The sequence below is a fragment of the Microsporum canis genome, genomic scaffold, assembly GCF_000151145.1.
Source record: "Microsporum canis CBS 113480 supercont1.1 genomic scaffold, whole genome shotgun sequence".
Classification (NCBI taxonomy): Eukaryota; Fungi; Ascomycota; class Eurotiomycetes; order Onygenales; family Arthrodermataceae; genus Microsporum; species Microsporum canis.
The window spans coordinates 2,590,576-2,616,678 of NW_003299169.1; the positions used below are offsets into that span (position 1 = coordinate 2,590,576).

Genomic DNA, 26,103 nt, shown 5'->3' on the forward strand with positions numbered 1-26,103 from the left:
AAGTTCTAGATAGGGTCGGTAGAACCTATGATAGAAATCAATGACTCAAGTTTGTCAAACCTTCTCTACTAAATGCAACTTTCCGACGTTAAAATATACAACCCTTGTCGAGGTGGAATAGAGGGCATTGCATAATCTTTCATAGACAGTAAACTCCTTCACTTAAATGATCAGATGTGAGCGTGCAGCGTCTTCCTTGTATCGGAGAACATGCTGGAGATAATGTGGAGACCGATGACTGCATTGACATCCCAAGGTACCGTATGGAGTAATCCATATCGAAGGTACCAGAGCGAGGCAAACCACACAAAACAAATCAAACAATTGAATCGCTCCAACTGCTCCGCCCTCATCGCGAAACAAATGATCGTCAATCCCGATGCAGAAGACAAGGACACATCATCAGCGCTCGTTGGTTGACATCATCAGCAACTGAGCTGTCTCCAGTCTGGCGGCTACAGCATCTAAACAAGGTAGGAGAAGATCAGAAAGCTGGTAGTAAATGTTGGAGAAGAAGGCTGCTGTGAACATGATATTCCCCTACCTAGGTATTCTTCTTTTGGTGGCAAGGAACGTCGTTTCTTATATTATCATGGAGTTTACGCTGTCACGAGAACGAGCACGAGCTTCTATCCAGAAGTAGTAGTTCGTTGAAGAAGACACACCGTCTCTGTGGCGTCGGGCCAGGCTCTTTCCCCCTTGATATCTCCTCCATAATGATGCATGTCTTCATCCTCCTTTGTTGACTATTGTCATGAAGAAAATCTCCTTTTGGGACAGAGACAGTTCAGCCAGTGGAACACGCCAAGTGTGACGGCGCCACTTGGCCATATCCTTCGCTAGCAGATTGGGAGACCCGTAAAATAAAAACTGGAGTGAGATCTGGGCATTTCATCTATCCAATGCGTGTTATAGCTGGCGGAAATTAGGGGCCGCTTCAACTCGACCGAGCAAGGCGGACTTTCCACTTGTTTCGTTTCTTTTTTTTCTCTTATCCTCCCTGGCCTGCCGCGTCATCGATCGACAGGCATCGAGATGACTGAATTCGATTGGTTCAAGAGCCAAAGGGAAGCTTCTTTTTCCTGGCATTTCCTTATTGCTGGTTGAATGACGGTTGAAAAGACTTGGTGACACAACATCGAAGGTTGGCAAGACTATGAAGCAGTTGGTTTGTGTACTTCATCACCGATAGTACGGAGTATACATATAAACATATATAATCTTATATTTATATAGTATGAGCGACCCGAGCAAAGACTCCTCGTTCCTCGTTTGTTACTGTCGATGTCAAGCACGATCTTCAGGCACAAGTACTCCGTATCATGCCCGTCATCTTGTTTTTTTTTCTCTTTTCTCCTGCGATGCTATGGTGGCTATGGCTCTGGCTTCGGTAGTCTGGTCGAGTATCGAAATGCGGAGTAAGCCATCGACTGTACTGATCAACAAGTGCTAAGGCGTTAGGCTTCGATAGCTGTTGTATTCAGTAGCCAGGACACATCCAAGAACAAGGTCGACCGCCCAGTAGTTGTGATGCCATGGGCATGTCTGTACAGATGTATATATCACAGAGCGTTATATGTCGTATATGTACGGAGTAATGTGAAAATATAATAATACATAGTACAGAGTCAACCATGTTCGAGAAGCGTCTTCCCACTCGCACTGACAAGGGACAGACGCCACAAACGGTCGAAGGGAAGAGGAAAAGGCGGTTAAGCTGGAGCGGTCACACCCCCCCTGTTCAACAAATCAACATAACTATTCACGACCAGAGACACTGATTCAAATAGGATGGGAAGCGTGATAACGTCTTGCTATTATTATATAGTAGCACAAAGGAGAAGATGGAAAGGAGGTTGTATGCAACCATACTAACCCGATGTGGCGGTACTTCCTTACTAACTTCATATACATAGCGACATCTCAGGGGACGACGTCGGTCCTTGCCATGCACTATGAATAATCTCACCACGGCAATGGGTTCTAATATCCATCCGATAGATATAAGGATGAAGGGGATAGGAATGAGAGAAAACCGAACACAGAGAGAGAAACGCCTGGAGGAAGGAAGGCGTAAATTATCAGGATGGCGGCCTTCATCTCCGACTGGTTAGAGGACTGGATGGACAGTACCTGCAGGAACCAGGAACACCCACCGATTGGCAGAAGTGGCGCAGATCAACAGGAGGCGACTTTGCTCTTGGTCTTGTCATGGAGGGAAATACAAGCCTACAGGAACACGGACAGACACATGGCCAGAGATGGCCAGAGAGCAACTGGTTACATAGTAGGGGGAGGGAAACAACAAGATCAGCCGCTCCAGGCGACCAGCGCACACATTCACTGCTGTATGTACTATGTATACTATTCAATTTCAACCAGTCCAGGTGTCCTCGTCCTAGTGGGTGACGATGGCGCTGGGCTCAGGGCCCCAGGCGTGGCTAGGTACACCCCATCAGTACTAGGGGAGGGTATGTAGCCAATTGGACATCTGGGACGGCAGAGAATGAAAAAAGGATGGACATGCCAGGAACAAAACACGGCCGGGGGGTGGTTGATGAAGGCTTACTCCACCGCTGATAACATGCCGCTGGAGAAAGGGCCCCCTTTCGCTCTTCGACCCACGTCTGCGTGGATATCAAAAAAATAAAAAAAGGAGCAGGCCAAGGGGGGCGGGAAGAGAGGAGGAGTATGCAAGGGCAATCTCCCATTCCACAAGAAAGTACAAAAAGGGCCCATGTTCCACCGTGTGGCCCTTTTTTTGACCTTTCTCTTCTTTCTTCCCTTTCTTCCATCCATCATCAAATCTATCACAAAGACTTCGGTCATCCCACACTCTTTTAACCACCCAGTCACTCTTTAAAAACCAAACACACGAATTTCCCAATATCTCTTTTTATTCTTTTAACGACTCTTTTCGAATTAAGACTCTAGAAGTTCTATTTTCACATACATCAAGATGCGTTTCTCTATTGCTTCCGTCGCTCTCTTCGCCGGTGCCGCCGTTGCCATGCAGGGCTATGAGCAAGGTGGCTACGAAGCTCAGGGCTACGAAAACAAGGGCTATGAAGGTCAGGGCTACGAGTCCGTCGTCTACAGCACCAAGGAGGTCACCATCACCTCCTGCGGCCCCGAAGTCACCAACTGCCCCGGAACTCAGACTGGTGCTCCCGTTCCTACCACCGCCCCTGGCGAGCCCGCTCCAGTTCCAACCACCACTTACTCTACCGAGTACGTCACTGTGACCGATTGCCCACCAGAGGTTTCCAACTGCCCTGCATCTTCCACCCGCGTCGAGACCAGCGTTGTCCCAGTTCCAACTGAGGCTACTGGCGTCCCAACATCCGAGACTGCTCTGCCAACCGAGCAGCCATCCGCTCCCAGCGGTACTGGCAACCTCCCCATCCCAGTTCCATCTGGCACTGGCACTGGTATCCCATCCAACCCAAGCGGTGGTATCCCAACTGTCCTCCCACCATACCCAACCAACATCCCAAGCCAGCCAAGCCAGCCACTCCCAAGCACCTCCGTCGTAACCTATACCACCTGCATCCCAACTGTCATGACCTCTGTCATCACCCTGCAGCCAACCCCAACTGCTGTTCCAACCGGTGGTGTTCCCGGAACCGGTGCTCCCGGCATCCCATCCGGCACTGGTGTCATGCCAACTGGAACCGGTGTCTTGTAAGTTTAAACCCCTTTCTATAATTCTATGTTTTCTTGCATAAATCTAACGGACAGCAGCCCAACCACCGCTCTCCCAACCTACACTGGTGCCGCCAGCACCTTCTCCGGCTCCTACGCCGTTGCTGGCCTTGCCGCCGCCGCCGCCATCATCCTAGCATAAATTTCTCTTCTTTAATGACTCCCACTAGCTCACTTCTTCCGTCCTCAATCTGTCGTTCGGTTCCGGCGAGACCAAATAGCTATGGGGTATTAATTTCTTATTTCTCTTCCTTTTTTGTTCCTTTCTTGGACATAGTGTGCATGGCAAAATAGAACCACTCTAGACAAGAACTTCGAATATTTCGATCGGGACGCGGCATTTGGGGTTCACGGGGAGATTTGTGTGCTTTGGTTTTTCTTTTTTTTATTCCCTCTTTATATTTCCCTCTTGAAACGTGGTTAATTTATGGACTTTGAAACTTTTGAACTCTTTCAGCTTACTACCTTTTGCCATACATATACCTTCATAGTAATTCTTTTAATTAGTTGGAGCTGTTCTAATTCTCTTGCAGTTTTACACACCTCGTCCTTGTAATTTACTGCGTCTACTTGGAGGTAAGAGGGGTTAGCCAGGGCCCTTTTTATTTCCCTGTCCCTATCATGATAGGGCTCAGTCTACCCGAGCCGGCCGAAACATTCTACATCAGGCTTCTTTTTTTATCCTTAATTGTTTCTTTCTTATTCTTCATCCTGGAAGGCGCTTAGGAGCAAGATCTTCATCTCAGGATATTTGATATCAAGTTTGCCGTGCCTTGCCGATGCCATCATCCCTGCCGGGCCTGCCTAAGGCTCCCATGGTCCCTCCCCGTATTCTTCTTAACCGCCAGGTCCCCAGGTTTTGTTCACAGCTTCGTCATCATCATCATCCTAGATCTTCTTCATAACAAACCAGGCAAATGTCCAACGGACGCACATCGGCTTTTTGGCCTTCTATTATCGACTCCACGACCACTCAACTGCAATCACAGATTATGATGCACCGTTCATTTAAAAACCGATATTAGGACCAACCTTAACACCATCGCGGACAACTCTATCTGGCAGGACGGCGTGTTTCAGGCCTATCGACAAGGCTCCCGTAATGAGAGACTGAAAAGGCGGGCCAGCGTTGAAATTACCCCAACCATGCCTTTCATGACGGAGATTTCCTGATACAACCCTACCCGCCAGGCATTAATTAGCGCAGTGCAGTTACTGTGATTATGCCGTCATGTCTGTCTTGTCCTTGTCAGCAACCAACAGTGACAAGACGCACTCGCTGGGCCTCGTATGCGTGCATATATATAGTACGGAACACCTTGTTGCTTTTCTTGGTTTGAATAATGCGCGCAGGACAAGGAGTGGCATGTCTGGTTATGTCAAGGTGCATGACATCCCGGGTGAAGGCGAGGAAGTACATATTATGTATGCAGAGTCCAGAGTAGTGCAGCGAGTCATGCAAATCAGCCACGATCAGGCCTTGTTGGCGAGACAAGCTTCTTTATATCTAACATCGCAGGATCAAGACTGATTAATGTCCGATAGGCAACATATATTGTCTATACAAGATGTACGGAGTAGTATCAAGTACATCCGTTCTAGAGTGGCACTGCTTGTACTCCGTAAAGAACCATCAGCTTCCTCCCGGGGCTCCCCTAGTAGTAGCTGCATTCTCATGAAACACCAGGAATGTACAGAATACAAACTATGAGAGTTCATGTGATCGCTTGATAGTAAAGCGGCCATATTCTCTTACTAGATCTGGACAGTCGTGCGAAGGGGCTGTTGGTTCTTTATCTAGTCAACGCTTCTCTCCAGTAAAAGAAAAGGCAGAAATGACGAACTATCGATTTTAATTCCTATCGACCATTTCTTTAGTTAAATATCAGACGATAACCACCTAGGTAGTTGGAGAACTCCGTACTTTTTGGTCTTCATTTTTATGCATACAAGGTTATAGTCACGATGCCTACACATCCATCGCCTACCTGGACCTCTCCTTGGAAGAATCATTTTGACAAGTCATATGCTACACGTAACTGAATCGGGGTCAGGTTTTAAATCGCGTGAAACTTCAGTTATTAGGTCTACCGCCGAGACCGCCGCATCTTCCTCTGCCTTAGAATCTGCCCTGGTCGAAATCTTCGAAAATTCGACTCAACACCGGCAAACACCAACTATAAGTATCACCCAAACCGGTACTCCCCATCCACCCAGAACCCCCAGCACGCAACGTGATACCCCCATATTAGAGGCCCTTCGCCAGCCGGAACCCACGATGCTCAAGGAGATACTCCCCATCAGCAGGCCATGAGTCATTCAGAACCCATTCTACACCTGACTCTTAGCGTAGCACTCAAAATTCTATGCTAAATACGCCTCCGATTCTTCGCCCATTGAATACATATCAAAGCAGCGAGGCCTTAAACCGAACTGTAGAGTTCATTGACCTCCAATCAACAAGACTAGAGCCCACACAAGGCGCGACGGAGCCCTTGGAAGAGATAGCGATTCCTGGGTCTGTTGCTTCAAACGATGAAGGAGAAAATTCTAGCCCTTACCATGAAGTCTTACCTTGGACCCCAGCCGAACAAGACGTTGATATATCGATTGATCAACTCTATAGAGGACAGTATAGCCCAGCCAACCAGTTCCTACGGACAGCTTTCTTTTTAATATGGGTCATTTCTCACAATGTTTTGACTTAACTATACCTGAGGATATAGAACATTCCGCCGAGGATCAAGGCAACCCAAACTTTCAGGATCGAGGAAACCTAGGCTTCCACAACTCGGGTAGTCATCCAGAGGCACACGCGATCAAACCTGACAAAAGTTCTGACATATTTAGACACACTTGCCTTCGTTATGTACTCCTTTAATGGGGTTGAAACTGCGTTATTAGAGCCTGTGGAAATGTTGAATTCGATCGAAATATCGTTCTAGTTACGAATATATGGCATTATAATGAGACAATAAGATGGATCCAGTCCAACCTTTGGTATACACATCGAGCCAGATCTATTTACTCTTTCATATTAAGAATAGTACTATTGACCAAATGATACTAACTAGCTTCTAGAGGCAAGAAAATGCCGTTAACCAGATGAAAATGCTCCAAGCTAGAGAATCCAGGAATTTAATAGGTCCATTTCGAGCTCAATCCCTTATACACCCTAGGAAACAGCTACAGATCGAGGGAGGGCACCCGCACAGAGTTCTCAGCCTCAAACTCCCGCACCACTTCCGCGGTAGGTTCAAGGGCAACAGAGTTCTCTGAGGAGAACTCAATTACATCAAGGATCTAATCCCAGTAACTCTACTCTAGGGTTAACCGCGCCATTTAAACCGCTCCATACGGTGCTAAATTCGATAGAGCAATATCCAGAAGACGAAGATCATCCGGGGACTCCAACCCCAAACGAGGCTTCACGGACCCGAAGTTTGTATTAAATACATATTGTTGATTGATTTATGTCAAATACTAAAGGGACCAAATGGCTTTATATAACTTGATATAGCTTCTATTCGGTAGTTAACATGATTCATGAATATATAGTATATAGACTTCACAATGAGTAAATACTGTTTCCAATTATTTAACAGACGTGATCGTAATATAACCTCAATTTGCCTATATAAAGATATTAAACACTAACTTTGGAGTATGATATATATATATAAACAACAACTAGCTAAATTGTTAGTGTACTGAAGGGCCGAATGTCAAATCAGCGAGATTGGATGTCAGCCAGTGTGAGTGGTGCCCTATGTTCAAATATAGAATGTTGGGCTATTCTGCGCACATACTTAGTTCCCACTGGATATGCAGGCCCACTTCATACTGTCTCTTCCCATCAACAATTGTATAAGTACAAACGAAAATATTTCAATATGAGAATTCTAATAAAGCAATCTAACTATGTCGGTCACAATTGCCCCATGCCGACCAGAGCGGCACCCACTATAGGGCCAGGTCCCTGGTATCCTAGGTAATATATTCAGCCCTGGTGCAGATAACGTCGATCAAGGCTGGCAACAGTTCGATGACCTGAATACTGAGATTATTGAATATAATCAACATAACACTACTATATCCACTAAAGGAATCTTGGACTACAGCTTTTTGATCGATTTTCCTATATAATCGCTGAAGTTTCCGTCAACATACTTAGTACCAACTCTGATCCTAACCCCGAGCTTTTACACTCTCTTCGTCAGACTATAAGTCAATTCAATAATAAGTTATTACAAAAAGGGTTACCCACGAGAATAGCAACATAGCAACTCTAGGCGGGTCAGTTCGAGGCGGAAGTGCAGAGCCGCTTGTTAATACGCACGCAGTTTGGAAGCTATGGACCTGTCGCCGAACAACCCCAACAGAGCAGCACGCCAATACACAAACAATCCGCGGCAATCATTAATAACAGGATGGTGGCTTCTGTTCAGGGGTCTAGGAACCATGGTTCTGTCACCGAACAAACTCAGCTGAATAACACATCCATACACAACATGGATGGTCTTGTCAAGAGGTTCGATGCCATTCAGTTACCTGCTGACGATCGAGCTATATTTCTCGTAGGGGTATAAAGATGGCCAAGGTCGTCCAACCTTTTGTATCAATATTTAGCTTCAAGCTTTCTGCAGAAGCCCATACAGGAACTAAGAAAGCTTGACGCTAGATCAACGCATCTCCTCTTATATAATTCTCGAGCCATGCCCTTTGGCAGGCTAGGAAGCCTACACATTATTGTATCTTGTTCGAAGCTGGAGGATGTTCCTCGTTGTCATGTAGGTGTGCAAAGCCCCACGTAGCACCGTGGAACCCGGCTCCATCAGACGTGGCTGATGTATCGGAGTCTTCCAGGGTGGCAGTTGGCTCAGAAGCCACCTCATGTTCAGATGAGGGAGCTTCAGGCTGAGGTTGTGTTTTTCTCATTTGCAGCTCTTATAAACTTATCCCTCTGTTCTTTCGCCCAATCTCTTGCATTTCGATATGCAGTTGCTCCCTTCCGAAATGTTTCTAAATCACTAGTCATTAACCAACCTTTGAGTTGAGTCATAATGTATTTAGGACGGCCATTATGTTCCCGTGGAGCAATTACATGCGTTGCGTAGAGTTTAAGGGTGCCAGCAAGATAGGTTGATGTTATTGTATAAGCATTATCGTCATAGATAGGCTCCTGCTTATACGATTGAAGTTTATGTATTCCCCGTGCCCCTAGCGCACCATTATAACAAGCTTGCCGTGTAGCAACTGCAGGCGACCCATCGGGGCCTTTAGCCTCAAGAAAGAAGTTTGGAGCGATAGGAAGGCTACCCTGTGTTGATGGTAGAATATAGCCACTAAGCGTATCGCGGATATTAGCATTAAGCTGCTCAGGACGAGCACCAAAGAAATGATCTGGTTTTGCGTTTGCTAGTGTACCATCTGTTAAGGGAGCAAGGTTCCCAAATGGGCAATCCCCTCCCATACACCTAACATCACCGACGCGGCCTTCAATACTTGGGATAGCCAAGCGTACAACAGGTTTCTCCTTAGATGCATTTAAGTCTGCCTCTACAAACTCTTCAAATTCGCGCTCCGAAAATAGGGATGGAGAAGCTCGGGATTGCGCTAGTTGTTCGCTGAGCTCTAGCCAGTTATTCGGCTTTGCTGGCTTCTGACCATTGGGGTACGTATATCCAGGTGGATAAATACCATAATCAATCAACTTCTGTTCAAAGTTACGGTTATAGGCGGTAGTGCTCGTTGTCTTCGTGGTCTTGTTATTATTATCAGGAGGAGTCCTCGCACGACGCTTCCGGCGGCCCAAACTATTGGCGCTCATTGATTGATGATAAGGGATCTGGGGATCTGGGAACTAAGTTTAGGCGTCAATATGAGTACTAGTATGAGTGTGAGAAAAGGATGTTGTTTTTTGGCTTCCCTTTTCGCGGGGGAGGGGGGTTCTATATCACAAGAACTACATACATTCCTAAGGTCGGATAGGTCAGGCCCACCTTGCCTAGAGAGTCTTTTAATCTTACTTATACTCTCGGGCTTGCAGTTGATTAAGGGATCGGGGGCAAGTGTCTGGTAATAACACCTAAGTCTCGCCTGTAGCTGTCGAGTGAACGGCTGGCAGGGGAAGGATAGCGGCTCTGGTACACTGCCAGAAGCCCTATTTCGTCGATCCAACTCCTTAAGAGCGTCTCTTGTTAACCAAATCTTCGACAGATTATCCCAATATGTCGAAGTGGGCTGGCCGAGCTTCAACTTTTTTCCTAATGGAGGTCGTGGTCGGTCGAGATAGTCAGGCTTCCGTCGTTTGTGAGATGGTTCCAGGGAGACCGGGAAAGTCATATGGCACATATACTGTAGGTATCTCGACTCGGAAACACGAAAGTGAGCGAACGGTCGTCATATATCCAAGTGATTGATTAGACGCGTAGCTTCGACCTTAAGGATGATGTCTGTTTCACGTTACTCATTCTTTCAGCCTGAACGGAGGCCTCATCGATTAACCCCAGTGACAAAATATGTAACCAATGCCAAGAACTTAAGCATCCATTTTTATGTATCCCGAGTCAGGTTCCACGTTTCATCAGTCATCAGAGTAACGTGACCTAAAGTTAGTTTAGTTCATGGTCTTGGCGTTTTACTCTGATGATGGGGTCAGCCCCTCCAGGATGGGGGTGAGGGGCCTTGTTATCAGAGAGATATTTTGTCCTTCAGTTTCTCACTTCATTTACCACCCATTTTTTTAGAGGGCGATTTTATCTCACCTTTATTGATACGAGGTTCAGTTTGAAAGGTTTCTGGACATGGCAGACCCCAAGGCGCCACATAAAATCACCCAAATTGACGAGAAGAAACGCCTATGTTTTCTAGAATGGTTTAGTAACGCGAGATTCGAATGCTCAAAGGAATCTAAATATCGCTACGTCTGCAGGGATCCTGACCTTCACAAGAATGTGAATGACCTTTTCGAAGGGATCTACGAAAAGGTAAATGCTCTCCACGTAGTATAAGAACAGGCAAATTATATAAAATATATTAAGAGTATTAGGGATTTAAATATACCGCGTGGAGAGACCAAGGCGAATTCAGGGTCATAAACCCGTCTGGTTCTGCAGAAATCGTTATTATTTCTGGCACGCCACGGCTTAAACGATCGAATGCAATACTACAACCAGGGTCCATTACTGAGATCACCAATAGCGACGCCTTGACTCCTCCTTTGAACTGCATTTATGTGTTTGACGCCGTGAGAATCCGTACGGGATGAACCGGATATTGATATCGGCTAATGGTAGCGAAGCTAGTGTTCCATGATCAGAAGGAGTGCGTGTTTGGTAACGAGAATGCTGTAATGAAGACTTTGACGCCTATATCGGCGGCTGTTAGGAAACGATGGCTCTCTGAGCTCTACCTACACCTTGGCGACCAGATGGAGCAGCGATAACATCAACTTATGTTGGGCCACAAGGGACAAGAAGGCCAAATGTCTAATGGGAGCCATTGGTAATGTGTGCGAGTCGGAGCAGAATGGATGACATGATTCAACAACTTATCACGGTGGTCAACTCAAGCTCTGCATAATATTACATCCCACCACACCTCGAGAAAAGGATAGCTGTCCTGAATACATTATGACCCAACAAAGGTATATAAAGACCTTCTCTCCTATTACTCTGCCTAGCACGTTTATGAGCAATATATACCTTCTGTTGTTACTCTTTTACCTATGTTGTATCTGCCAGATCACTACAATGCCACGTCAGTTTAGAGTCTACTACATCCGCGGTTCGCCAGAAACAGACCTATCCTATGCCAATCTCCTCAAACAAGGAGTATTCGATTTGTTGGGGCATATATAATAGATATTTCCCGCGATTATATATACTTAACTACATAGTACAGACTCTTAGCTTAAGCTTTAAGTAGGTAATAATTCAAATAGATATGTTTTAACTCCTCTTTTCTTCCGACAAGACTTACACCGAGGCCTACATATACTCTCTTTAACTATCCTCTCAGAGCAATGTATTTATTGATGAGAAATGGAATATTATATCACATATGGAACTTGCTGCTCCTCTGGTGGTAGAAGGACGGTTGTTGAATGCTGAGAAACTTTAACTAAATGCAAGGTAAACGATTGACTAAAGCTAAAATCTAAACAGGAGCATTTAAGGCAACCAATGATAGAAATACATATGGGGGGAAGCTGGCCCTTAATAGCAGGCTTTCAGGCATCCCTTTGGGCATAGCGAACTGTTAGACTCGTCCTCAGATTTAATGAGCGTGGAGGCGCAAAGGGGTGAGCCGACTACCTTCTCTTCTCCCTTTTCGTATGGTGAGCCTGAGTCGGTATATAGAAGATCCGTCTTAAGAAGATCATTCGCATATCGACAAGTTGGTCCCTAGGAGTGGAGTGTATTCACCATCGAACAGCCTAGAAGTTTCAGAGGGATCTTGGTAGATATACTGAAGACAACCCTCTAACAACTCAATTTGCGTCTTGATTATCTTCCGTAAATAATCTAGCCCATCGTATACGGCATAGAAATGGTTGATATCCCATGTACATTCGGCCTTGGAAAATAAATTCTTGGTATCGTCTTATACACCCTTTGTAGTAGCGACTGCTCTTCAATAAAACATTAACGGTCGTAGTATCTTTGGGTTCTGGCCGCTTTGATACGCTCCACGTTTTAGGTTATCGCCCAAACCAAAAAGTTCCAGAGACAGGCCTGTAGGCTCTTTGTGATTGTATAACTCGTCAATGTTCTTCTGAACCCGAGCAAGGTCGCAATTTGGAGGCTCAAGAAACTTCTTTCTGACTTCACTGCGCGATCCAATGCGTTGATTGAGGGTTCCATCTAACTTGTTCTGCGCTGCAAGCCGCTTGTATTTAGCCTAAGCTCCCTATATATTCAAGTCACTAGCGTTGGTAGCGACCTCGATGTAACGCAGGTACGCAGCTGTTAGGTGGGCCGATTTCGCGTGCTCAAAGAAATATTATCTAAGCTTACCAGCAGCATGAGCTCTGGGTCCTTGGTTGACTTGGTGGTGCTAAGAGCAGTGTACATACTATGTATATACATACATACGTCATATGACCCCAACTGTTAGGCATCCAAGCTAGTTAATTCTGCCACCCTTCACCGCCAATAGTGGCCCTTCATTCCTTTACACTCGTTTTTGTTTAATTTATGACAACGTCCTCACTTTTGGAATATCCATGTATTTTTTTTTTCTCTAAAATTCTTCAATTAATCGTTCATTACATGGATGTCAGATTAACTCATTATTATTTTTTGCAGTTTTAGCGCGGGTTCTAGAATATGGCTTTGTGTCTAAATGATGACGCCACAAAGCACTTGCTGGCATTGAGAAAATGGTTCGAAACAGCAAAAATAAGTCAAGTAAAAGGGAACGCATCACGGTGGGTAGATGAAAGCCGGTTCGAGAAATGGAGGCCATTAATAGAGAGTTTGGGCCTTTATAAAGAGGTATTACAACTTCATAATTAGGCAAAACCAAGTTAACAAATTCACTAGGGCAACGGGTTTATACTATGACGGATTTCTGGAAGCGTAACAGTCGCACCAGATCCGGGCTACCATGCACTTTTTTCCCTCTCTACGGTGCAGTAGATATCTCCGACTACCACCTTAACCCTGGAGAATATATACGGTTTACAGAACCCAAACATATCAACGCTCAGCTGGATTTTCTTACAGCCCTTGTGCGAGAAAGCAGCACACAATAATTAGGGAAAGCAACGTTTCCCACCGAAGCATACCAAGGAAGTATTCAATTTTTTATTCGGTGTGATTAATATCAATAATATCGGCATATGTGTCAAGTTGGAGGCTAGACCTTGGTTCTTGCGTCTAAGACCGAAATGACTATATAGAGGTCAACGTGTTTGCCGGTACCAACCCTGGATAGTGAAGAGGCTGATTAGAGGCAGGCCTAGCCGGTGGTTGGGCCAAGCTTATATCCGGCAATATGAAATCTGCATATAGGCTAAGTTGGAGGAGGTCAACTCTACCGGCTAACGGGAAATGTATATCCGAATCTATGTTCCCAAAGTCAAAGTTCGTATATAAAGCGAGCCAGAGAAAGTCGCTAGTTAGTGAGCTTTGTGCCATAGCCGCGTAATTCGCCCATGGTTGTAAACACGCGTCCATACCAGGTGTTGTACTTATATGGCCATGGTCTGTATTCGGATTGAGCGATGTTTGCACCGCTGCGTGGGGGGAATCCGGTTGAGGCATATTTTGCCGCACTTGGTCGATATTCTGTGCGGTTAGGCACAGCGTATGATGCTCTATCAAATTCGGATGGATCGCACTCGACGTGTGTGCCAGATTATCTAGGTTAAGATGTGCCGTGGACTGTGGTAGTAGTTGGTTGGTAACGTCGGCCTGTTGGATCGACGCTTGCGTGAAACCGTCTTGATTTTGCACACGAGGATGATTGCTTTTGGCTCGGTTGGTTACCATTGGACTGTGCCCGGACACGTCGCTATCCGCCTGGCCTAGCAAATTCCGGGAGCGACGGGTCGATCCAGGTTGATCGAATATAGCACCTGTCAGGTCTCTCGATGCAATATCGGGCCGGCGACGTTTCGCACGTGTTGCAGAAGCCTGTTCTGCCAGAATAGCCATTGCATTGTGATAGTTCAATCCATGTTGACCAAATACAGTGCCTGTTATGCCACCCGCACCCGTTCCTCCTGGAGTACCCCGCCCTTGTTGCCCGATTTCGAATGCTTCAGGAGAAGCCTGCATCCATGGAACTTCCGTTTCTGTAGACGAGCCCACACTGTCTACTTTTGTGTTAGTAACGGCTGTAGTGGTGTCGGGCGGCCTAAAATGTACCTTGTGCTGGTTCCTCTGCTATATCTGAAATACGAATATTGCTGCCGTCACGCCCTACCCCAAGGAAGGGCACCCTCGTCGCCGAAGAATCGTCAACTAGCATTCTAACAGAAGGCAAGCGGTCCCCAAAGCTTTCAGAATTTCTATTTATAACTTCTTGAGCTTGACGTCGTTAGCCATTTACCTGTAAAATTTGTTCACACATCCTTACCGCCATGTATTCCCATTCTTACTTCTGGTAGATGGGCTTCAAAGTGTGTGTTGGATTGGATATTTCTAGTGACGGCGCCCTCCGCCTGGCCTTGCGCGTTCTGGGAGGTCGCCTGTCTGCCCCGGAGAACATTTCGTCGCCGACGTTTCGCTCTTGATTGGCCGTCACCCTGCTCCCTAGATTCTCCTATCTGCGAACCAGCCTGCCGTTCGTGCCTTGTAGCGTTCGGACTCCCGCCTTGGGAGGGAGTACTCGATTCCGTGGCTAAAGCAGCCTCATCTATTGCCAATTAGCGGTAGCCAGTAAGGATTTGGCCAAGCCAAGGGCCACGAAATCTTGATAGTTACCATTACCCGTCGGGGAGCGCCGCGCGTGGGTTGACTCCACAGCAATCCCAGCATCCATACATTGGGTAGATTCATCAGGCTGGGAAGAACTCGTTGCCCTACTGATCACCGTTGTGCCATCCTCGGACCCGTTATCGTTCAAGGAAAACGAGCTCTGAGTAGAGCTTGCGATCTCGGCATTGCCAACTGTATGAGTATTGTTGCTTCCTTGAAACAAACTATTATTAGTTAATAATGGGAGCGTGGTACAACTATATTGGCCTAGTGAACAGTTGGAAAGTGATAAGAAGTACTATACCTATTTTGAGCCAGGCCTTGTCTCTTGGAAGCAGCTTGCGTATTGCCCGTTGGCACATTGACTATTGGAGAGGAAGAGGTCCGGAAACCGTGCGCCCTAGGAGGGTCACTCGCTGCTTCATTGGCGCGTAAACTCACACTGTCTGATTCCGTAGGTATATTCGGTAAGGTTAGCTGTCCGAGGTGCTTCAAGGTATTCTGTGAGATATATTCGCCAACGGACACAGCCCGGTACTCTTTTGCAATAGTACCAATACCAATTTTGCGAAGATAGGATGCACCTTCCTCAATTTTTGGATGATAATGCCTTTCCGCGTATCTAGGGTTTGTTTAGCCATTGCTAATACGCGTAACCCGTGGTTGTCTTACTTAGTTTCGCAGAGTCCCAGCGGCATTATCAGGAGGTAGCCTGGCGAACCCAGCTTCTCGGCCCAGGTGTAAAAACCTTGCCCCAAATCAACCCATCGCTCGACGTCCCGTATGATACCATTAAAGTCTTCCTTGTCATATCGCGACAAGTCTCTGTAGATAATAGTTGCAAAATTAATTGCTCCGTTATTTCGCCAGGAGGTCCCAGTGTGTGAGCCGTAAGATACCGCAGATCTATATAGGGCCATCAGGTCAAACCGTCGTTTAATCGTCAAAATATCTCGTTCACCCTCATCTTGCCGAATTCTGGAGAATATTGTTGCCACAGTACTGTAATTTCGCGCTTTATTCACGCTGCCATCGAAGAATAAGGCAGGGTTTTCCGCCCAGCTTTTGAGACGACTCTGCAGCCCAGCCGATAGCTCAATCGTTGAGATATCCGTAATCTTCTTGATCGTTGTCTTTTGCTTTGGACCTTTAGGTTTTGCTGTTAGCATCCGGGAGAACTTCTTAAACGCAGATCTATCATCTTTGGAAAGCGAGTCGAGACACGACTCGACGTAATCCGGGTCCTCCTGTACATGCTCTAAAAGCCGACGGAGTAAACTGAGAAAGTCGTTGTTGGCCATTTTATCTAGATGTTCAAGTTTGAGAAAAAAAGACAAAGAGACAAAAGAAGAGATGGACAGGTGGAAAAATGGCCCCCTATAGGGGAGGGCGCTTCGAAAGTTAAATTGTGGTATTTTGGAAGAAAAGTACCATAATTTAACTTTAACCTCCGCTGCGTCCCTCAAAAAAGGGTAGATCATAATGGGGCCGAAAGTTAGTTTGATTCAAGGCCCAGGCACGCCGTGTGGAGTCGTTCTATGTAGCGATGATACTCGAGTAGATCATCAACGAGACAACAGTGCCATTCGTATAACCCTTATTCTCGTAGACACCTATCTATAAGAAAGCTCACCGCCCCTTGGGCATGGATGCCTTTCTACCCCATACGAACCATGTATTCTGCCTCGTACCGAATGGTTCGCAATTTTCCCCCAGCTGCTCCACAACATGGTTTGGATGAAGTGGTGTCTAAGCATGCAGCCGATGGAACCGGAGTCGCGCAGCACCCTTCCGCTATCTATTCAAGGTATGTATCGTATGCAATGGCCCCTCTTACTTCGGAAGGTTTTGACACTGCGTAGGCAATGGTGTCCCTGAGTCAAATGATCATGAAGCGGAGGCCGCCCACCCCTATCCTCTATTTTCCCGGATAGGACAATGCCTGGGTTTGCGCCAGAAGAAATCGAACTGCGTGCTCACCAAGTGAGTGAGCATTCTTTCCCCTGGACAACTAGTGGTGACAAAGAATTATAGGCCTCCAGGCGATCGTCTCTTCCCTGAAGATGTAGGGACCGTTCTTAACGTATACGGAGAAGACATAGAGTACCCGCGACTTAGGATCCTGACACATACGGGCTGCATAAAAGATGGATACTGCAACATAGATGACTTGCTGCTGATGCCGGATGCGTGGGTGGCGTACAGTCAATGGGACGGAAGAGCGCTCACACCTGAGATCGAACGTTTAATCCCAAAGTGTCACACTTGGTGTGTACGTCCTCCACCCAAGCGCAGCTAGCAACTACTAACATTAGAGTATCAGGTCGGGCCGAAAGTTTATTAGTGATCCTACTTCCGTATTCGTGAAGGCATATGGGGGAGTACAAAGGGGAAAACTTAACGGAGCATATCCTGTCTTGGCGCTTGTGACACTGGCGGGAAATGGGCACTCCGAAAGTGTATTTCTATCAAGCGTACACGTATTTTTGGAGTCAGAGGGAGTGGAGAAGGCCATCAAACCCCACGACTGGGAAATTCTCATCGACTACTGGGGAAAAGAGATATACGCCGGAGCCGTATAAGCTTTATCCACAAATATTCGCGTCTTTGGCTTGAATGTATCTTTAAACTTTGATTTCTGTACAACTCTTCTCTCTTTCCATGCAGACTTACCCCCCGCGCCGCAAAGACCAGTGTAAACCTCAACTTGATTCTTTCTTTACTATTCGGTTTACCTTCTGTTAGGCTTTCTACCCGATATGTGGATTAGAGTATAAAGGGAGCAACATGTCTGTTAGATATCAAGGTAATAACCTGTCATCCAGCAAACTCAACCTCAACACGCAAATCTCAGATATAAGCTGTACCTACTATACTCACAATGCCTACCGACCAAACTTTCCCTGAATACCACAATCCCCCTGCTGGGGTACCGCTGTCCGAAGATAATCGCAGAACACGCAATCTTCCAACTGAAGACGGATTCGCAGACGCTGCATTGTCTCCCGTTCAGAGAAAACCTGTTACTAGGCCAGGGCCGGGACCAAAAGGAATGGCCGAGGCTGGAATCGTCACACAGAGGGTCCGGGCTTCCAAGCTGGAATACAAGACTGTGGAGGAGATGTAAGTCAATCGGACCTTGTGGCGGCGTTTGACTAACATAGGGAATAGATGGAACGAAAGGGAGCAGCGGTACAAGATATCAGGAGCAGTAGAGGTCCCAAAGGTCTCTAAGTTAGATGAGTACCTATTCGTGGTCCGCTCTCGAACCTGTAAGTGGAAAACCAGCTGAGCAAGCTCATCTAATATCTGTTAACGCCACTGAGTAGATTTACACGCCACTCAGCCAACGGTGTATATCGATATCAAATCGGAGCATTTGCGGGATATACTTAGGTGTTTACTCGAAGGCGTTAGAGCAGTAAAACTTGACGGGGATATGCCCTCAGTGCGTCAACCTATCTCCAGTTCCCGTAAATTACTGACCACGGCTCTAGGTCAATCGCGATCTACTGTTCAACCTTCTTCCTAGGCTAGAGGGCCCAGGAGCTGAAGCGCCCAAAGCTAGAGAATCCTCTGCTAATGCGGTTCAACATTTAAATATACTAGTCGACCACATCAAAGCTGCCTACAGAGAGACCGAAAACCGTCTCCAGTCACTCGTTTCAAGGGGCGAAATCACGTATGACTTACTCTGGGCACTCTTTAAACCGGATGAGGGGGTATATACGCTACATCCTGGGACCGACGCGCCAATGGCGTTTATATTCAACTCAGCAATGGAAAAAAAGGGCCAGGATATACCATACTTTGGCATGGATGGCCACTGCTTTGACTTTCACGGCATTGGTTTTGGCCAGACAAGGATTGTCGTCTGTATCGCTCGCTTTTCTGGGGTAGTGCGTATCTCTGATCTTAGGGTTTTCCCTCTCCAATACCATCCTGAAAAGGAAAAGGTGAAGTCGCGACTTCGAGTGAATGGAAAGAAGTTTATAGACATGATGTCCGGTAGACACTGCTACTACAAAGGCATAGCCCACATCGAATTGGAAAGGGCAAAAATATATCGGTTGGGGGTTGATGGGAGGATCATGGTTGACCCTCATAGGTTCCGACAGGTTAATCCAAACTATCCTAAGCTACGGGAGACAAATTGGCTCAAGTGTTCTGGAAAGAAAACGAGCGACCTGTCGGAGGACGATCTTCTCTTTTTTGCGCCTACTCTATTTGGGTTCAGTTTCAAGGATAAGTTCTGGGGTAAGATATTTAATCCCGCTGAGGAATATATATAGCTAGTTAACTAACCCTTGACAGGAGAGTTTGCGATCGACAATACCAGCGAAGTTACATGGTCAGAGGCGTCGTTTGATCAAGTAGTTATCCCTCAGGGGCGGAAGGAGATAATACTTACTATCACCGACCGCTATTTAGCTACTACACGGGGAGAGGAAGAGGTTCGACCCGACGATTTGATCTTACACAAAGGGAGAGGAAAAGTTATGCTTCTTTCGTAAGTGGCGGTCATCCCCTTATCGAGGTAAGTACTAATTGGGTGCAGCGGGCCCCCGGGAGTCGGCAAAACCTTAACCGTGGAAGCCTTGGCAGAAAGCAAGCAGCGGCCCCTCTATGCGGTATGTTTTAACTCATCGTTCCGATCGTGGTGGATCTATACTCACTTCTTAGATATCTATGGGGCAATTATCTTCCGATGCGGCCGATCTAGATATTCAACTCCGTGAAATTTTCGAAACAGCGGCGCGCTGGGGAGCCATCCTCCTATTTGATGAAGCGGATGTCTATCTAGCACGACGGTCACCAGAAAATATCGAACGTAGCCGCCTTATAGCCGCTTTTCTTCAAACGCTCGAGTATTTCGACGGAGTCATATTCCTAACCACCAATCAGGAGCAGAGCTTTGATCCAGCTATTTTGAGCCGAATTCATCTAACTTTCACCTATGAGAAACTCAATCGTGACGCTAGGCGAAAGATATGGCAGTTCTTTATAATAAATGCTGGTGGCACCAGTATCAACAAAGTCGAGCTTGACTCCCTGGCCACGGTAAACATAGACGGGCGACAGGTATAGGAAACCCCAAACCGGAGATAAATATTGTCGCTAATTGATCTTTTAGATTAGAAATACAATGTCAATTGCGCGTGATCTGGCAGCGAAGGATGGAGATCTGCAGTTTTCACACATTAAATCGGCACTTTCCACCTGTTCGATTAGCGTTCTGGAGCCAGGCTTCACTGCTGTAGGCCATGGCTTATACGATTAGCTAGTTCTTTTTATTGTCGTTTCGTTTTCTATTACGGATGTAACTAAAAATTTATATGCCTTATTCATGATAATCTGAAAGCAGCTATATACATAGTAGTTATCACGTGGCAGAAACTTCGCGGATAAACTTTTACCTTTAAACTTTCAATCGCTAGCTTAGATTGAGGAGGCTTGGCAGGCACTTTCTGTGCCTGAGCCGCAACTGAAAAATAGAGTTAAAGGCCCACAGAACCCTCGCTTCCACCATATTGAAAAAGGAAAGCCTTTTGCTGCACATTCTTCGCCTGAATTTACATCGACGTACTTGAACATTACATAACTAGTATATCCAGCGGCCACCCATAAAACAGACTTCCCAAACCCCTTAGCCCTATACACTCTATTTCTTGGATACCATTACCTAGTCGCTTCACATTCGCCGACCATGAAGAGTCGGATTATGTGGCCGGTTATCCGTCTCTTACTTTGTACCTACTTCTGAAGCCATACTTGCACCCTAGCCCTGGGGTCTATACCCATAGAAGAGTACTCAACCACCACTTATACCCCAGTTTTGAATTTTTCGTCTACCGCTCATTATCAAATATGGATATATCTCCCGGTTATGCAATTCGTGCGGTCGTTGCAGCCATTATCTCGACCCTTCCTCGAAACTCAGAGTATCTGATACCCGACTATAATACGGCCCACAATTGGCTGATTGAAGACGAGGACCTAGCGAAAGTTCTGAGCGGAATCGGGGTATCCTTTACAATAGATGAGGACGATTATATGCTATCGTTCTTCTCCTAGGAAACTTACTATGCCGATAAAATCTACTTCTGGTAGAACTAAGAGCTAAGGCCGTTCAAGTTTGAACCGTGCAAGGTACGCAATAATGGCACCAGCTTATAGGAATAAACCTAATCTACCATAGATACATCAACAGAAACAGACTTGCTTGAACCGGTGCACCGTATAACTTCTGCCATTGCTAGGGCCCCAGTTAATAACCAGTAGATAAGGAGCGTATTTGATCCTACAAGTAAGCAACCCGATATGGTTAGTTACTTTAATACAACCATGCGGTCTTGCTTCCCTGGGCTAGGGGGTAGAGGAGGTAATTTGGGCATATCTATTCAAGCCATTCGCACTTTGACCTCAGAAGGAAATATCTATATTAAGTGAATCACCGGACGTATCTCCCGAGGATCAAAGATGTGGAGAGTAGTAAATCATAATAAGCATCGAGAATGAACCAGGGACCCTTTGTAACCTCAGCTTTTTGTACGAGGTTGTCAAATATTATGCTTAGCTAGTCATGCAACTACACTGCCAGCTAATTTGTCACCCACATATTCTTACTCCTTGCATATTCGAGCAGAGCTCTCATCTGTACTTAGACCTGCAAGCTCGCCTGTATACACTCAGTTTACTGCCCATTTATACATTCAACCAATCATCATTCGCTGCTCGTACTCAACTTGCATTCACCAAGATAACTAGTAGAGGCTTAGCAGCACCTTTCTGAGTACAACGGCTTCACATATATCAAAAAATGCAGATCGCAGCATGTCTGAATACTCCCAGCGCACCCTTCCTCGATAAATAACCAGATATCCAGTGGCTTGCGGTCTGTGGGCCCTTGGTCCTGGCTGGAGGGTGCTTATGGATAAACATAAGTTTTGCGAAAATGATTTCCAAGTCGTTGTATAACCGCATGCCGAGATGAGCTGGAGGGTATAGTCTAGGTAGTAACAACAGATTGATAGAGGCCGTCAACCACAGCTTTCTCAGCCTCAAGTTTCCGCACAGCAATTACAGATTACCGCACCTCCTAGCCAGTTGCAACAACATTCTTCCCCAGAGGATCAATTAACCCAGGAATTCAATCGTTTAACCATCTCGAGGCCACGGCAATTTGATACACTCTCCACAGCACTAAGTTCGATAGAGTAAGATTCAGATGACATGGATGTTTTGGAGACACCCACCACATGGCCTCGAAGCCAACACGGAGGAGAATTACTGCCGCTTAATAGCTCAAATTTAATGTCAGAATCTGCCATTCGGCCAAAAGGCGAGCCCGCACCGACTGGAGGCAGAGAGACTTGTTATATTTGACATTTAATGAACACTGAGACGTCGGAGAATACTAAATCCCCGTCTCGTTCTTGGTTTCTCTGGGGTTAGGGATACGGACACTCACCACCGCCGTCATTGCGCTACTGCTTTCTCTAGGTATGATTGGCTAGTTTGGCTACACCGGACTAATTATCCAGCATTCAGCGCGAGATTCGCGACTTGCGAGCAGACTGTACCATTTGCTTCCCTTATATAAGTTCTTCGATATGTCGCCCACCAGGTCCGAGATAATAAACAGCCACCCGATCGGGGACCGGCTAGATACCTTTGAGGATTTATACGGCGTCTGCCAACCAATATTCGACTCCGGAGCTCCTATCTCAGTAGAGGGAGACATGAAAGACAACGCTAAGAACAGAGTGCTGGATTTTCTTGTGGCTTTACCAACTATTTCTACTTGCCGTATATTACGTTCTGCAAGGGGGTCCGGTGCACTTTACACAGATATCTTACGAATTGCGGCCAACTTTGAAGTTAAGCCTCTCCTTCCTCTGTTAAAAGCAGTTCGTGACAAAGAACCCGATGAAACTATATGGGATAAGGTCTATGAGGCCGTCACTGAGTCGACGCCCCTCCCCTGTCCGCTCTCTTTCCGGCAGACGCCCTGGAGCCGAAATACAGGTAGCTCTATCAACTCAAACGAATACCGAACTGACACGGATAACCTACTGAAGGAGGAGCTAGATGACCTATACATTGATATACCAGGGTTCTACGACGTTTTCTTTAGAGATACTGCAGAGCAGTTCTACGCCCAAGAGGTCTTTGAGAGATGCAAAGAAGGAGACGACCCGCTATACCGCGAGGGAGATGGCTGGACGGGATGGCCCGAGGACGCAAAGGAGAGGCCGGTGCTGACCTGGATGTCGCGGATTATCGGCAGGATCACACAGATCTTTGAGGAACACACGTCCAGCGAAGTCCAGAGACGGCCCCTAGCGCAGCCTCACACGCCGCTAAAGGGGTCTACGGCCGACCGCAAGCTAGACGTTGGATTCGTAGACAACCCGGAGGCCGATGAGAATTCTAGATGCCACTGGTCCCAGATACTTGTTCTAGGAGAGCTAAAGAACGACCAAAACTACGACATCCAGTCTAGAGCATGGCTCGACCTAGGGAGGTATGTAAGAGAGGTACTAGCCGCACAGGACTCCCGCCTCTTTGTACCAGGCTTCACGCTCTGCGGGTCATATATGAGGCTGTGGCACTTCGACCGTCTAGGAGGAGTCGCGTCAGAGAAATTTAATATCCACGAGGAGGGCCTCCGGTTTATATCAGTAATACTTGCGTATCTACTGATGAGTGAGGAGCAGCTAGGGTTTGACTCGACTATTATTACCGCCGATGGCTTACGCTATATTGAGATCCAGCGGGACGGCGGGAAGGAGCGTCTAGTTATTGACGAGATAATCAGGCGTACGGCCTGTATCTCTGGGCGGGCGACGACGTGCTGGAAGGTACACCGCGAAGGAGATGAGTCTCAAGCGCCTCTCGTAGTCAAGAACTCATGGCAGTACCCGGAGCGCGATGAGAGGGGAAGCTACTTCGCGAGCTACGAGAGGGGTAGTTACGTTGCGCGGTACTACCACCATGCAACAAGTCCCGGTGGGGAGTAGAGACTGTGATATCCGCGACGGGTTAGGAGGGGGCTAGATATACGACGCAGTACTACAAGCCGGCCGGCTCTAGGCCTCCGCTAAGCAGGAGCGGATCCCGTAAGGGGAAGAGTAGTCGCGTCGCTAGTCGGAAACGATCTTCTACTTATATCGAGCCATCACTACCTCCTAGCAAACGCTCGCAGTCCTACCCGCTATCGCCTCCTAACCGTATCTATCGTCAGGTTATTATTCAGGACTACGGCAAGCCGATCTATAGGGCAAGCTCGAGGGTTGCACTACTTGCGGCTCTGGAAGGATGCATCGAAGGGTATGAGTCCCTTTATCGACTGGCTGGTATGCTTCAGAGGGATATATCCCCTAATAACCTTATAATCAATGAGGATGCGGATGCGGAAGATATATCCTCCTGGAAGTCGTTTATCATCGATCTAGACCTTGCTATCAAAGAAGACCGGGAGGATACTTCGGGGGCGCGAGGCAAGACCGGCACGCGGGCATTTATGGCAATCGGAGTCCTTTTGGATGATGAACAACACTCCTTTATGCACGATCTTGAATCATTCTTCTGGGTCTTATTCTGGATATGTATCCACCACGATAGCCCCGAGGACAGTCAGGTTGTTAAACGCTTCGAAAAGTGGAACTTTATGGATACAGAGGAGCTAGCTGATATGAAGATTGGTATAATCGCTGAGGAAGATAAATTTCTAAAGACAACTACTAAATACTTTACGGAATACTATCAGCCGCTTGTACCTTGGGTTAATAGGCTACGGCGGGAGGTATTTCCCAGTGGCGGAAGGTGGAAAACGCCTAACAAAAATCTATATTCTAGTATGAGGGAAATTCTTCGAGAAGCCCAGAAGGATCCTGATGTTATTGGGCTAAACTGAGTTTTTTCTACTATATATATATGTTCGTTTATGGGACAAATGAGTAATAATATTGTTATATAGTTTGTCGACCGTTATGAGTTGATGCCACACTTTTACCGGGTCGACAGTGACTTGCTTCAATAATAAGAAGAGGCAGAGGAAAGGGAACATTGTCCATAGCCTCTGGTTAAACCATCATACAATGTACCAAAGTGTTCGCCGGCAAATAATCACCCAGGCGTGTTTAAGCCTGCCCGGGATAGAGAGATAATCTCAGAATTGCGCGCGTAGACCTATTTATGTTCCGGTCCCGCTATAGTGGAATAGTATGTATCCGTCTCACTCTCGATATTGGCGTATGGCAGCCGGCGCGAGGTGGTTGCCATCGACCCCTCAAAGACCACGCTTCCTGGTGTAGTCCACCTCCTGTACACTAAGCCGTATAGTCTGCCCTGACCAGATAGGAACGAAGCTTATGTCGACCATCCTGCACCGTTAAGCCTACACCTGTTGACAGGCTGTTATTTCTCATGTACCCCACAAATCATTCTATGGCAGCGGAGCCAGAACGGTACTCTAGGCGCGACATCTAGAGGGCTTATTACATGGTAAGTCAGCCTGTACTATGTATGGCATTAAAGGTGGCCACCCCGTCGCCAAGAGCGTACACCAGGAGAGCCAACCTAAAAAATTAAATGCGGGCCTGCTCATGCTGGTGTTGTAGCAACATTGGGGGAAGGACGCTCTGCTTTAGGCATTGTGTAGGGCTGGTAAGAATCTCCTAGGATTTCTTCGGAATCTCGAGGCAGCTTGCTCCTTTTTATCTATAATGTCATGACTACACATTATGTAGTTATAGTAACCTATGGAGGTCATTAAGCATGAGGTCGTTTCCAAGTTTGAGGATGGCATAGCCAAGTGCACTTTAATTTACGGAGCGAAGCGAAGTATATTGTATTCCAAAAAGTAGATATATATACTACATAGTATGTAAGGGTTCCAAAGTGCGTATTTGTGGGTCTGCTTTAAATTACGTGATTGGTTGAATCCTGGGCATTTGGCATTGAT

At 46.6% G+C, this 26,103-nt stretch overlaps 11 protein-coding genes across 11 annotated transcripts; 7 read left to right on the top strand and 4 right to left on the bottom strand.

Annotated features, from left to right (window-relative positions):
• Positions 1–3,010: 3,010 nt before the first annotated feature.
• Positions 3,011–4,246, top strand: MCYG_00943 (GPI anchored serine-rich protein; the record flags this gene model as incomplete). Its single annotated transcript, XM_002850793.1, has 2 exons — positions 3,011–3,684; positions 3,745–4,246. The coding sequence occupies 2 exons, from the start codon at positions 3,011–3,013 to the stop codon at positions 3,845–3,847; spliced, it is 777 nt and encodes a 258-aa protein (XP_002850839.1).
• Positions 4,247–5,670: 1,424 nt separating this feature from the next.
• MCYG_00944 (uncharacterized protein) lies at positions 5,671–6,019 on the top strand (the record flags this gene model as incomplete). The annotated part of the gene is made up of 2 exons (XM_002850794.1): positions 5,671–5,740; positions 5,784–6,019. The coding sequence occupies 2 exons, from the start codon at positions 5,671–5,673 to the stop codon at positions 6,017–6,019; spliced, it is 306 nt and encodes a 101-aa protein (XP_002850840.1).
• Positions 6,020–7,692: 1,673 nt separating this feature from the next.
• Positions 7,693–8,168, bottom strand: MCYG_00945 (uncharacterized protein; the record flags this gene model as incomplete). Its single annotated transcript, XM_002850795.1, has 3 exons — positions 7,693–7,843; positions 7,969–7,993; positions 8,045–8,168. The coding sequence occupies 3 exons, from the start codon at positions 8,166–8,168 to the stop codon at positions 7,693–7,695; spliced, it is 300 nt and encodes a 99-aa protein (XP_002850841.1).
• A 283-nt stretch (positions 8,169–8,451) lies between these two features.
• Positions 8,452–10,050, bottom strand: MCYG_00946 (conserved hypothetical protein; the record flags this gene model as incomplete). The annotated part of the gene is made up of 3 exons (XM_002850796.1): positions 8,452–8,615; positions 8,752–9,568; positions 9,679–10,050. 3 exons carry the CDS (start codon positions 10,048–10,050, stop codon positions 8,452–8,454), a joined length of 1,353 nt encoding a protein of 450 aa, XP_002850842.1.
• Positions 10,051–10,511: 461 nt separating this feature from the next.
• On the top strand, positions 10,512–11,152 carry MCYG_00947 (uncharacterized protein; the record flags this gene model as incomplete). The annotated part of the gene is made up of 3 exons (XM_002850797.1): positions 10,512–10,694; positions 10,757–10,954; positions 11,009–11,152. The coding sequence occupies 3 exons, from the start codon at positions 10,512–10,514 to the stop codon at positions 11,150–11,152; spliced, it is 525 nt and encodes a 174-aa protein (XP_002850843.1).
• Positions 11,153–12,342: 1,190 nt separating this feature from the next.
• MCYG_00948 (uncharacterized protein) lies at positions 12,343–12,829 on the bottom strand (the record flags this gene model as incomplete). Its single annotated transcript, XM_002850798.1, has 3 exons — positions 12,343–12,609; positions 12,726–12,765; positions 12,804–12,829. 3 exons carry the CDS (start codon positions 12,827–12,829, stop codon positions 12,343–12,345), a joined length of 333 nt encoding a protein of 110 aa, XP_002850844.1.
• Positions 12,830–13,827: 998 nt separating this feature from the next.
• On the bottom strand, positions 13,828–16,435 carry MCYG_00949 (conserved hypothetical protein; the record flags this gene model as incomplete). Its single annotated transcript, XM_002850799.1, has 6 exons — positions 13,828–14,000; positions 14,054–14,530; positions 14,794–15,072; positions 15,141–15,358; positions 15,439–15,756; positions 15,807–16,435. 6 exons carry the CDS (start codon positions 16,433–16,435, stop codon positions 13,828–13,830), a joined length of 2,094 nt encoding a protein of 697 aa, XP_002850845.1.
• Positions 16,436–16,862: 427 nt separating this feature from the next.
• Positions 16,863–17,716, top strand: MCYG_00950 (uncharacterized protein; the record flags this gene model as incomplete). The annotated part of the gene is made up of 4 exons (XM_002850800.1): positions 16,863–16,941; positions 16,997–17,117; positions 17,169–17,402; positions 17,458–17,716. 4 exons carry the CDS (start codon positions 16,863–16,865, stop codon positions 17,714–17,716), a joined length of 693 nt encoding a protein of 230 aa, XP_002850846.1.
• A 299-nt stretch (positions 17,717–18,015) lies between these two features.
• MCYG_00951 (conserved hypothetical protein) lies at positions 18,016–20,415 on the top strand (the record flags this gene model as incomplete). Its single annotated transcript, XM_002850801.1, has 8 exons — positions 18,016–18,257; positions 18,306–18,406; positions 18,464–18,582; positions 18,632–19,391; positions 19,449–19,644; positions 19,693–19,765; positions 19,818–20,216; positions 20,269–20,415. The coding sequence occupies 8 exons, from the start codon at positions 18,016–18,018 to the stop codon at positions 20,413–20,415; spliced, it is 2,037 nt and encodes a 678-aa protein (XP_002850847.1).
• A 587-nt stretch (positions 20,416–21,002) lies between these two features.
• Positions 21,003–21,209, top strand: MCYG_00952 (uncharacterized protein; the record flags this gene model as incomplete). The annotated part of the gene is made up of 1 exon (XM_002850802.1): positions 21,003–21,209. One exon carries the CDS (start codon positions 21,003–21,005, stop codon positions 21,207–21,209), a length of 207 nt encoding a protein of 68 aa, XP_002850848.1.
• Positions 21,210–22,747: 1,538 nt separating this feature from the next.
• On the top strand, positions 22,748–25,053 carry MCYG_00953 (conserved hypothetical protein; the record flags this gene model as incomplete). The annotated part of the gene is made up of 2 exons (XM_002850803.1): positions 22,748–24,153; positions 24,195–25,053. The coding sequence occupies 2 exons, from the start codon at positions 22,748–22,750 to the stop codon at positions 25,051–25,053; spliced, it is 2,265 nt and encodes a 754-aa protein (XP_002850849.1).
• Between the last annotated feature and the right edge of the window lie 1,050 nt (positions 25,054–26,103).